General features: G+C 45.5%; 1 protein-coding gene across 1 annotated transcript in view; it reads right to left on the bottom strand.

The window, feature by feature from the left end:
- Positions 1 to 12,831, bottom strand: part of PLA2G16 (phospholipase A2, group XVI) — a 27,552-nt gene that overhangs the window by 6,547 nt on the left and 8,174 nt on the right. Inside the window, 1 exon segment of the mRNA XM_006903623.1 lies at positions 7,928 to 8,196. Coding sequence (XP_006903685.1) covers positions 7,928 to 8,196 — 269 coding nt within the window.

Raw genomic sequence — 12,831 nt, 5'->3', positions numbered from 1 at the left:
TTGTAAGGAGAGACAGGTCCTTGGAGAGGGACATCATGCTGGGTAGAGTAGGGGGACAGTGCAGAAGGGGAAGACCCTCTATGAGGTGGATCGATTCAGTGACTGGGGTAATCGGGATTTGTGTGTCAGAGGCAATGAGATTGGCACAGGATAGAGCAGGGTTTAGGGCCGTTGTACATAGGGTCGCTATGAGTCGCAAACGACTCGACGACACATAACAACAACAACAACATAATAAATAATATATTTTTGAATATATTACATATTTAGTTATATATTATTTAGCCTTATTTTAGTGCAAGAAAAGGCTTGTCATCTTTTAAAAGACTTAAAAGCTGAATATGCAGCAACTGAAGGTCGATCTGATGAGGAATTTGAAATGAGCAGAGATTAATTCAGTCATTTCACAGTGAGGGGAAAATTTATTTCAATTTAAAACAGATTTTTAATTGAAATAGTATTACTACACTCAAAGATAACAGCTGCCCACACTGTTTGGATGTGTGTTGCATTCTATAGTTCTGCCAATAATCTAATCTCACACATTCAGCGGCTCACTTGCCCTTTTAACATATGAGTATTGCATACCCCACTGGAAAATCCAAGAAGGTAGGAATTGCGTGTCTTTAAGTATTCCATATCTACCTACCAAAGTGGTGACATGAAGAGAAAACACCAATAAATTATTATTAAGGGGCGAAAAAAGAAGTTAAAAGATATGCTGCATCAAGAAAATCTGCTGTTGGGAGCTCTGGTGGCCTAGTGGCAAGAAGCTGCACTACAATCCTGAAGACATGCAGTTCAAATCCACCAGATGCTCAGCTGGAGAAGGAGGGGCAATCTCCTCCTGTGTCAGTTGGATCCAATTCAATGGTACACAACAACAAAAGAATTTGAAAAAGAAAAGAAAATCTGCTGTTGATCAAGGACCTCTCCAAAGTGCTAAAGGGCAAGGATGTCAGTTTAAAGACTAAGGCGAACCTGATGCAAGCCAGGATATTTTTCAATTGTTTTTTATGCATCTGAAAGCTGGTCAATGGATGAGAAAGACGGAGGAAGAATTAATAATGCCTTTGAATTGTGGTGTTAGAGTACTGAATATTCCATGGACTGCCTAACGAACAAACAAATCTGTCTTGAAGGAAGTGCAAACAGATGCTCATTAGAGGTAAGAACAGTTGTCTTCTCTCAAGCTGAAAGGTCTGAGTACAAAAAAAAAGAACAATATCAGGGAGCTCTGGTGGCCTAGTGGCAAGAATCAGCACTGCAATCCCAGAGGTGCACAGTTCAAATACACCAGATGCTCTGCTGGAGGAGGGTCAATCTCCTCCTGTACCAGTCAGATCTGATTTGCCAGTACACACACAAAAATAATAAAATTAAAAAGAACAGTATCAAACCTCCAATGAAAATACTGAAGGATTCTCTGGGCAAAATAATTACACAAAGAATGCTCTGAAAGGAGTTGGCGACTTCAGTTACCTCGGAAACATGGGAGAAAAGAGAACCAAGTTAATTTATATCCATCCATGAACCTCTTTCCCCAACCCAACAGAAAACAAAATATGAAAGTTAATTCTCTGGAAAGGGCAAAACAGGTTTTTGGGGTGTGGAAATCCAGAATCTCACGTAAGAATATAGTGATTACCCCGTCCAGTTAGAACCAGTGGATTTTCAGAGGCAGTAAATTGCACAGGAAGAGAGCCCGCAGATTGCTCTCACCGCTCTGCGTTAACTGCGTATCTTCGAGATGGCAGCACAACTCCTTTCCACCGAGCCACCAGACTTATCCAAATCAGGTACAGGCTTTTGGCCGCAGTGGTCGTGTTGGGTTAACCTGCTAGACAACTTGCATAACATCACTTCTGTCCAGTGTTTTCCTTACTCAGCTCTGTGTCTGGGTGGGTCAAGTGGTTGCAGAATAATGGAGGAGGAACAATACATCCCTAGTTCTTTACAGAACCTCACAGTGAGAAAACAGATGCTGATGCAACTGGTTTCTACAAAAGTTACTTTGTCAATGAAAATAACAATGACCTTATTGTCTGTGGTCATGCTTTGTTGTTGTTGTTATGTGCCATTGAGTCGCCTGCGACCCATGGTGACCCTCTGTACAACAGCTCTGAAGCCTGCCCTGTCCTGAGCCAGTCTCACTGACTCCAACACACCTGCTGACAGGACTCCAGTTACCGTGTTAATCCATCTCATCAAGGGTCTTCCTCTCCTGCACTGACCCTTCACCCTTCCAAGCATCATGTCCTTCTCAAAGGAATGGTCCCTTCTGGCAACATGCCCAAAGTATGTGAGATGGAGCTTCAAAATCCTTATATCCGAGGAGCAGCCTGGTTTCCACTATAAGATAGACATGTTTTCCTCAGTCCATGACATGTCATGATACTGTGACAGTCTATGGTACGTTCAATACTCTTCTCCAGCACCAAAACTCAAAGACTTTGAGTTTTCTTCTTCTGTCATCCTTAATCATTGTCCAGCTCTCTGATGCATAGCAAGTAATTGCAAAGACCATGGCCTGGATCAGGCGCACCTTAGTCTCTAGACTGATATCTTTGCTTCTCAGTACTCTGGAGAGGTACCTGGCTGCAGATTTTCCAATGCAATTCATCTTTTGATTTCCTGACTGCTTGGGCCAAGAGTGTGGACCGAGGAACTGAGCAAGCTGAAACTGTTAACAACATCAATCTCTTCTCCACGTATCATGGTGCTGCCAATCGGCCCAGTCGTTCGAGTCATGCTTTACATGTACTCAAATAATATGACTAAATAAAAGGAAGTGCAAGGTTTCTGAGGAAAACGACCTGTCCAGGAGAGTCAGCGTTACCCTCCGGATGCTTCGGCAGAGCAAGTCCTGTGTAGAACTAGGAACACTGAGCACAAAGCTAAGAGGAACTGCACAGCCACCTCCCTGTGTGTTAGCTGAGTAAGTCCAGGGGTCATCTGAAAAGTCCAGGAGTTTTGCGAGCTCTGGTGGCCTAGTGGCAAGAAGGTGTACTGCAATCCCAGAGGTGCATGGTTCAAATCCACCAGATGTTCTGCTGGAGAAGGAGGAACAATCTCCTCCTGTACCAGTCAGATGTGATTTGACGGTACATACACACACAAAAAATAATAAAATAAAATAAAAAATTTTTTAAAAAAAGTTCAGGAGTTTCTCTGATCTTCCGAACAGGTCAAGTAGATATTTCAGGAAGTTTTTTCAACATCCTCACTAGACTGTAAAAGAAACTTAAAAAAAAATAAAAAAGTCCATCTCCTCCAGAATCATTCCAGGGTCATTTTCATTGTCATTTCATTGACACAGTAAACATTTCAGCTTTATCTTTTGCTAAGAAGAGTCATCTTATAGACTACCTTTTGTTTCATTTCTCTATAAAAACCTACAATGCACTGATAAGACCTTAACTTTGTAGCAAAGCAGATTTAAAAAAAACCACAAATAATTAATTAGTAAATAACGTTGGTGGCAATGGTGAAGCAGGCCAAAATTAAGATGGAGATCTATCTGAGAAAGTCTGTTACTTGCTGTTGTTATGTAGCATCATGGACCAAGCGCTGACCCTCCAGTGGGTTTTCAGAGGCTGTAAAGTTTATAGGAGTAGACTGTTCATCTTTCTTCAGTGGAGCAGCTGGTGGATTTGAACTGTGTGCCTTTGAGTCGGTAGCACAACTCCTTACCCACTAGGCCACCAGCAATACAATGTACTAAATTTACTTTCTGAATCAACATTGTACTAAGCATAAATGTTATGTACCGTTGAGTCAACAAAGACTCTTAGTGATCCTACTCACAATAGCTCTGAACCCTGCTCTATCCTGAGCCAACCTCACTATTTATGATACACCTCCCCCATCCCCCCAGTTATTGTACCAATACATCACATCCAGGGTCTTCCTCTCCTGAGCTCCTGACTCTTCCAAGCATGATGACCTTCTCCAAAGACTTGTTCCTCCTGGTTACATGTCCAAAGTATGCGAGACAGAGTCTCAAAATTTTTGCCTCTAAGGAGCAGCTTGGTTTTAACTAAGATGACCTGTTAATTCTTATAGCAGTCCATGTTATGTTCAATACTCTTCTCCAACACTACAACTTAAAGGCATTGATTCTTATTCTGTCATCTTAGTTATTGTCCAGCTCTCTGATGACTAACAAGTAATTGCAAAGACCATGACCTGAATCAGGCACACCTTAGTTTCTATACTGACATCCTTGCTCTGCAGCACTCTGGAGAGATCCCTGACAACAGATTTGATTTTATTTTTATTTTTTTAGGTGGATAGTTATTTTAATAATCCCAATTAATTATTACAAAAGCATTACATTAATGAAAGGACTTCCATTATCCTCTCTAAAATCCTGTGTGCGGCAAGGAACTAGAACTTAATTATTGTTGTTGTTGTTGTTTTTGTTGTTGTTAGGTACCTTCGAGTCGAATATGACTTGTAGCAACCCTATGAACAAAAGACCTGAACTTTGTTCTATCCTGTGCTGTCCTCACACTTCCTGACTCTCAAGAGCCCATAACAGCAGACTTTCTTAATGCAATTTTTCTTTTCATTTCCTGACTGCTGGTGCCAAGAGTGTTGATTGTGGAACTGAGCAAGCGGAAATCGTTAACAATCTCAGTCTCTTTTCTATCATGATGCTGCCAGTTGGCTCAGTGGTGAGAAGCTTTGTTTTCTTAATGGTGAGCTTCAATTCTTATTGCAAAATACAGTCCTTGACCCTCTTGTAGCAAAGCTTTCATGTTCTCTTCCGTTTCAGCAAGTAAGGTTGTGTCATCTGCATAGCACAGGTTATTGATGAGTCTTCCTCCAATCCTGATGCTACATACCTTCTCATAAAGTCCAGCCTCTCAAATGCTCTGTTCTGCATACAGATTGAAAAGGTATGGAGACAGGATACATCCCTAACACATTTCTTTCCTGATTTTGAACCATGTCGTGTTTCCTTGCTCTGTTCTGATGACTGCCTTCTGGTCCAAGTATAGATTTCGCATAAGCACAATCAGGTGTTCTGGGATTCCCATTCTTCTCAAAGTTAGCCACAATTTGTTGTGATCCACACAGTCAAATGCCTTTGCATAGTCAATGAAACATAGATAGACATTCCTCTGGCATGACCAACATCCTTCTGACCTTGGCAATGATGGTCCTTGTGCCCTGGCCTCTTTTAAACCCAGTTTGCATTTCTGGTAGTTCTCTGTTGATGAACTGTTCCAGCTGCATCTGGGTAATCTTCAGCAAGATTTTGCTTGTGTTTGATATTAGTGCTATCATTTAGTAATTTCCACACTCTGTTGGATTACCTCTTTTTTTGGAATGGAAATACATGTGGATTTCTTCCAGTAAATTGGCCAGGTGATTGTCCTCCAGATTTCTTGGCAAAGACTTCTGAGCCCTTCAGGGCTGCATCTATTTGTTACAATATGTCAATTGGTATTCATGCTATCAATTCTTGGAGCCTTGTTTTTTGCCAATTCCTTCGGAGCAGCTTGGACTTCCTCTTCCATCACCATTACCTCTTGAACATAAATTGCTTCACGAAATACTTCTCTGTCGGTCAGTTCTTTGTGGTACTGTGATTCTGTGTACTTATTTCTTTTTTTTTTTTAACCTTCTTGGATCATTCCATATTCTGCCCATAGTATCCTTAAGTATTGCAACTGGAGGCTTGAATTTGTTTTCCAGTTCCTTCATCTTAAGAAATGCTGAGTTTGAACCTTTTGATTTCCCAACTCTAGCTCTTTGCACATTTCATTATACTTGGCTTTGTATTTAATTCAAACAATAGCTCTCCAAGGACAATATTATCATTGATCTTTTACAAATATTTAAAGAGTTTAGAGTAGCCCTAAAGTAACACAGCAAGAGATAGAGCTCAGCTGCAGCCCAGGCCTGGCTCCAGAAGCTCGTGCTCTTAAGCACCAAGCAACCAAGGAAGAAACACCACTTTGCGAATATAAACTTCCTGACTGGCATAACCTTGTTGACTTAGCAAAGTTCTTGTGCCTCCTCCCCCTCCTTCCCTCCAGACAGTAGGGAAGAGAGAGAGAGAATGGGAAGGAAAGCTGTTACTGTGGTACCGGAGAAGAGTACTGAACATGCTGTGGAGAAATGACGCTGGCTATAGAAAGGTCTTTTGTCTGTAGAGTCGCTATGAGTTGTGCTCAATTCGAAGGCAATCAACAACAACAATGGACTGCCAAGAGAACAGACTGACCTATCCTGGAGAGGGTGAAACCACGCTGCTCCTGGGAGCCAAGGATTTTGAAACTCTGTCTCACATATTTTGGGCATAATGCCAGGAGGAACCAGACCCTGTAGAAGGCCATCATGCTTGGAAGGGAGGAGGGACAGCGCAAGAGAGGAAGACCCTGGATAAGACGGATTGACTCAGTGACTGGGGTAATGGGGTAGGTATGCTGAAGACAGTGAGACTGGTTCAGACTAGAGCACTTGTACATAGGGTAACTATAGGTCACAGGTGATTTGATGGCACATAACAACAACAACAAAGGGAAAAAGAAATTCAATGAAGAGGAAATCAATACTAAATAAATTAACACAAATCTAACTATTCACAAGACACAGGGTCTCCTGGATTGACCCTTGCTGGCATCTCTATAGAGGAAGGTGGGTTCTATGAGCATGATAAGGTGGCTTAATGGTAAGAAATTGTACTGCAGTCCCAAAAGTACATGGTTCAAATGCACCAGCTGCTCCTCGGGAGGCTGGGCAATCCCCTCCCATGTGATTTGCTGCCCCTGAAAACCCGACGGAGGCTCAGCACTGGGTTGGTGGCACACAACAACCACCACCCATCCTCGGGCTGACACTCCTGCTCTGCTTACATGAGGCAGCTCACTGATCCGCGGTGACTCCCAGCTGGACAGAGGGTCCAGAGACGTGTATCTGTGCCAAGGGTTGGTCCAACTCAGCATTGCCACCAGCCAAGGGCATGATTTTGCTTTCAGAACATCAAGCTCTAAGAATCAACAAGCTTTCCTTTTTTCATTGCCTGACTGCCGTCACCATGTGTCGCTTGCATGCTTCCGGGAAGCGCTGGTCCCAGTCAGCTCTGCCTCATCGCCAGAGCGTCCCCATCTGGCTAAAGCTGGTGCCTGACGGCCTGAAGGAGATCTACAAATCAGCCACGGGCCTGACTCCTTCCCAAATGGGTGTGATCTTCAGAGAGTCACACGGCATTGCACAAGTGCCTTTAGCGACAGGCAATGAAATCTTGAGAATCCTTAAGTCCACAGCACGTGCCCAGATCTTCCTGGGGACCTCTACCATTTCATTAAGAAAGATGTTGCTGTTCAAAAGCATCTTGAGAGGAGCAGAAAGGAGAAGGATACTAGAATCCGTTTGATCCTGACTGAGAGCCAAATTCACTGACTGGCTCGGTAGTGTAAGACAAAGAGAGTCCTTCCCCCAGCTGGAAGCACGAATCACCCACAGCCTCGACTCTGGTTGCATAAATGTGTCTTCTGTACTTAAGAAATAAAATCACTCACTGTTGAACTACAAAAAAGGGGGGGGGGGGGGGGAGGGAGGGAAGAAAGGAGGGGGGGGGGGGGGGGGGGGGGGGGGGAGGAAAAGAGAGAGCGAGAACGAACAAGCTTATCTCTTTCTCTATTGCTAACATGGGCCCTAGTCCACGCTCAGGACTGCAGATGCCCGCCCCCCAAAGAGAAAGGCAGAAGAGGAAAGGACTCGGGGAGAAGGGAGGGGCGTGTATCATTCATGGAGACGGAAGAGCTGGAGCCGGCCGGCCGTCTCTGCTCGCCTAGCCTTGTCCTCCCCTCTCTCTCCACCCTGACCAAACCCACAGCGGAGGCCCTGCCCCTGTGAGTCATGGGGGAGCCCTGGTTCCTGGGGGTGGGGTGGTTCCAGGACGGGGACCCACCTGGTCACTGCGGGCGACCCCGTAGCGCAGCTCGTTGACAAAGTGCTCGCAGTTCTCGCTGGTCAGCTTGTAGAGCATCTCGCGGCCCACCAGCTCCTCCGCGCGCTGCACGATTTTGCTGGGAGGGAGCGGCATGTACTTGTCGTCATGCTTGTTATTGACGTGGTACCTGTCCCGTCCGGCCACGTCGTACAGGAGCTCCTTCTTCACGATGGCCTTGTCCGTCAGGGCAGACATGATACTGGCTGCACCAGCTCCGGCGATTTCACCTGCAGGTTCACAAAGAGGGAACAGAAGGGGTGGACCAGGGCCGGGCCAAGGGGCTGAGCTGACCCCCACACCATCCACACGGAGAGGAGCATGATACGGCAGGGGCACGTGACTGTGAAGAGTGTGCTGCTGTGGCCTGTGGGCTCCAGTCCTGCTCTTACGCCAGCAGTGTGAAATCCCAGGGCTTGCGTGATTGGTTTTTTTCACAACCTAGAGTTAATGGCCTTCCCCATCCTCTGATACCCAAGTGGTCCCTTGCTTATCCAGGTACAGGTCTGAGCATATTCAAAGGACACAGATGTGGCCTTTCCATGATCTCTGGTGGTCTCGTGGTAAGAAGCTGTGCTGCAATCCCGAAGGCAAGCCGTTCAAATCAACCAGCTGGTGCCCAGGAGAAGGTTGGACAGTCTCCTCCCCTGCGATTACACTGCCTCTGAAGGAGGGTCATAGCTGACTCAGCACCGACTCAATGGTACACAACTACAACCACAACCACAACATAAGGGCTCCCGCTCCTTGGCCTGCACAAGGCCAGCTTCCCCAGAGAAGGTCTATGTGTTTACACAAGGATTACCCATCTTTATGAGGGCAAGGAGATTGGACAACCCAGCTTCTTGCTGAAATAGGAAGCGAGTGTGGCTTGGTGCCTACGTGAATTTGGTCCAAGCTCCCGAAAAGAAAGGTCCATGAAGAAAGGACGATCAGAATGGCCACGAGATGGCACTGATGCCACCACTCAGACAGGACACGCTCCTGACCCAGCCAGCCTGGTCTAGACCGAGAGAGGGCATGCTTTGGATACAACAATAAATTTGTAGTTGTTGTTGTTAAGTGCCATCAGCTCAAATGCATCTCACAGCAACCCTGTGAACAACAGATCTGAACCCTGTCCTGTCCTGTGCCATTCTCAGAATCTCTGACACACACTGTTGATGGTCTTCCTCTACTCACCATCCCTCCACCATCCCAAGCATGATGTCCCTCTCCTAGCAACATGCCCAAAGTATGTTAGACGAAGCTTTATCATCTGTGTCTCCAAGGAGCACTCTGGTGGCACTTTCTCCAAGACAGATCTGTTTGTTCTTTAGGCAGTCCATGGGGTATTCAGCACTCTTCTCCAATAACCACAGTTCAAAGGTGTCAATTCTTCTTCTGTCATTCTTATCCATCGCCCAGCTCTCAGATGTATAGCAAGTGAATGAAAAGGCCATGGCCTGGATTGAGAAATTATGGTACATTCACACAATGGAATACTACACAGCACACAGGAGTAATGATTCTGTAAATGATTACCGAACTTGGGAGGGACTGGAGAGCATTATGCTAAGTGAATTAACTCAGTCCCATAAATGCGAATATTGTATAAGACATTATTGTAGCATATGAGGATCCAAGGGGGGAGGGATGGAAGTAGAGGAGTGAGATGGCTGGGGTGGTGGGGGGCATGGCTAGTAGCATAATTAGATGGGGAGGGTTGAAGGAAATGGGAAAGATCTGTTTTAAAAATAATGTGTTCAAACCTGGTAGTTTTTTGGGTTTTTTTTTTGTTAATGTATTCAAACTTTGTAAATAAACCAGTATAAAATAAAGAAAATAATAATAATTTGGAGAGGGCCCCGACTACAGACTTTTCCAGTGCAATACATCTCATCTCCCGATCTCCTGACTGCTGGTGCCAAGTGTATTGATTGTGGATCCAAGTAAGATGAAATTGCTGGCAGTCTCATATAATAAAGAAGTAGAAAATGGAAGTCCTGCGCTTGGCATCTTAAGAGGCAGCTCCCTCTCCTGAAAGATGTAGACAAGAAGGACCAGGCTTCATCTGTGACACCGTGTGCAGCAACAGGGATTGGCAGGAGGAACAGCTCAGGTCCTGCTCGGCTTGGTCTCCCAGAGAGGCCTGAACCCTGTGCCCCAAGCGCAAGCCTTTACCAAATCTCCAGGATTCAGACTTGCTGGAGGTTAAGAGACACTTGAGGGAGTAATTGAAGGAAAGGAGGAGATGATGATACTGTACCTGGGGCTGAACTGGTGAAGGACAGAGCAGGCCAGCGTGAACGGGACCAGGTGAGTTGCTGAAGCCCATTCATTTTCAGCTAGCAGACTAGACGGGGGCAGAGTCAGGCCTCAAGTGAGGCGAGCAAGGTGCCTGTTCCTGCTGTGTTTGTCACCAGGCTCTGGTGCTTTGCAACCCTGCACACAACACTATGGGAAGCCAATACTAAATATCTGTAATAATCTGAATGCTATTTCAGGATGTGGGGGAGGTGAGGTACAAGCCAGAGTTCACCCTGAGGCACTAAGGCAATCCTTAAGGGTACAGCAAATTCTTGCATTTGTGAACCCCTCCCTCCTTAATCAAGCAGAAGGTTTTCAATAGAAAGAACTTGGCTTCATTTGCATTGAATCTCTTTGTGATTTACTTCCTAGTAATTTTCAATAAAGATACAGTGAAGCTTGGCTTGGGGTCTTCAGTCGAGAACTGCTGGCCCTGTGTTTTATGCTCTCTGCTCTATCTCATTCTTGGCTGTTTGTCTCATAATTAATAATTACAAAATTATTCCATTCTTTGGGACCCTCGGTCTGCAACACAACACAACCCTACTCCTCTGTCAGCCTCACAATACCTACTGGGCTTGTACCCAGTTTTGTGGTCACTGTGTCGATCCACCTTTTTGTAATATTGTCCTTTTTTTAGATGACCCTCCTCTACTCTTCCAAGCCTGGTGTCCTTCTCCAGGGACTGACCCTCCTGGTAACAGGCCCCCATGTGAGACCAAGCCTCCCCATCCTTGCTTCTAGGGATCACTCTGCCTTTATTTTTTTCCAAAATGGATTTCTTTGTTCTTCTGGAAGTTCACTGTTCACTGTTCTTCATCAACACCGCCACTCAAAGGCACCAGTTCTTTGATCTTTCTTACTCGCTGCCCAACTTCCACATGCATCTGAAGCAACTGAAGATACCATGACTTGGAACAGAGGCACCTTGGTCTCTAACCTGAGAGGCCAGAGTACAAGGTTTCAGAAGGCAGTCACGTGTAAGATTGTGTAAGTGCTAAGTCTGCACGGAGAGTGGGGGCCTCCTCACCTCAGGTCTGTCCTAGCGAGGGGCGCGCAAGGTGACGCTGGCTCCGTGTTCATGATTTGTCACCTCACCTTGCTTAAACGCTGGCTATGTAAGGTGGTTGTTGCTGTGTACGATCGAGGCAGAACTTGACCCCCAGCAGACCCCCAGTGGCTTTTCAGAGTCAGTAAATTGCAGGGGAGGAGTTTGCCCATCTTTCTCCCAAAGAGCCGCCGGTAGATTCAAACTCTAATCCTTTGGGTTGGCAGCGCAGCTTGTTACCACTAGACCACCAGAGTCCTAACACCTCTCCTATACCCAATGCTGCAGGAGATCCCAAATGCATGCACATTAAAATTGGTACAAAAACACATTCTTAGTATAACAACTTCAGTGGAGAATGAAGACGGACAGATGCCTCCCAAAATAATTAAGTAAAACAAGTTAACCTAGCCAAGAAAGATATAAGCAAAAAAATCATGTCGCAAACCAGACGCAGAAAGAAAGTAGGGATACAAGGAAATGAATTCTGAAAAAGAGAGAGGCTGAGGCAGAGGTCCTCTCACAGCTTAGCACTGTGAAAAGGCCCCTTTCTTAGTCTCCCTATAGATAGTTTTTATTTAGTTTAAGCCAATCATCCTAAAAAAGTTCAATCTCTGGAGACTATATTTTCTTTATACTTAAGTGTATACTTTATACTTAACATAACAATGGGTAAGCTTAATCTTTAAGACCAAAGTCGAGACACGGCATCCCCTTGGGTGGCAGGCCGGGCGGAATTCTCTGTTTGCAGAGGGTGTTCAGTCCTCTCTGGGCTCTGATCTTAGCTGTAGCCTGGCTGTCACTATGACGGGGAATCCACAAAATCACAGAAATGCCACATGGATATGGCAAAAGCCATGACGCTAGTTAAACAATGACCCACTTTTAGAAATGCCCCTCTGGTCAGCATCATGGTCAGCAGACCACCAGGGTTGAGCTGCACCTCAATTATCCACAAGCAGTGTGTGCACCTGCGATTATTATTGGAGTTCTTTTCTAAGCTTCTAAAGTCATAATTAGAAGCTAGCTTTCCTAGTAGTCCTCCTTGCCTCATCCATCTCACAAGGTCCCCCCCAAAGTTCAAAGGAGAAGATAGAGGCAGGGGTGTCTTCTGGTACAAACAAGAGTTAATTCCAAGGGACACATCTATCCCCTTGGTTCATGTCATGCCTGCCCCCTGACTCCCATTCCCCAAGAACATCTGTTTGATGTAGATGCAGACAGTAAAAAAGCACTGGGTTCTACGTGCCAGGTCTGCACTGGGTGCTGGAGTTCACGGAAAGAGCCAGCCCTCAGGCAGCTCACCAGCTGGTGAGGGGACTTTAATAAACAACAGTAAAAGAGACAGAGGTCAGACCACACCAGGCCCAACAGGGCAGAACGTGGGCTTGGAATCTTAGTCTACCTGCAACGAAAAAGGCAACTGAAACTTTGAGAAGGAGGAGGGACAGATCTGATTTGCACTTTAGAACGATCAAGCTGGCTGGCCAGTAAGGAGGGACTGGCCAGGAGTGAGTTCAGGAGAAAC

This window comes from Elephantulus edwardii, unplaced genomic scaffold, assembly GCF_000299155.1.
Source record: "Elephantulus edwardii isolate Elephantulus edwardi_28Jun2011 unplaced genomic scaffold, EleEdw1.0 scaffold00328, whole genome shotgun sequence".
NCBI lineage: Eukaryota > Metazoa > Chordata > Mammalia > Macroscelidea > Macroscelididae > Elephantulus > Elephantulus edwardii.
Note: the sequence above shows the minus strand (reverse complement) of the source record. Positions and strands in the feature narration are given on the sequence as shown.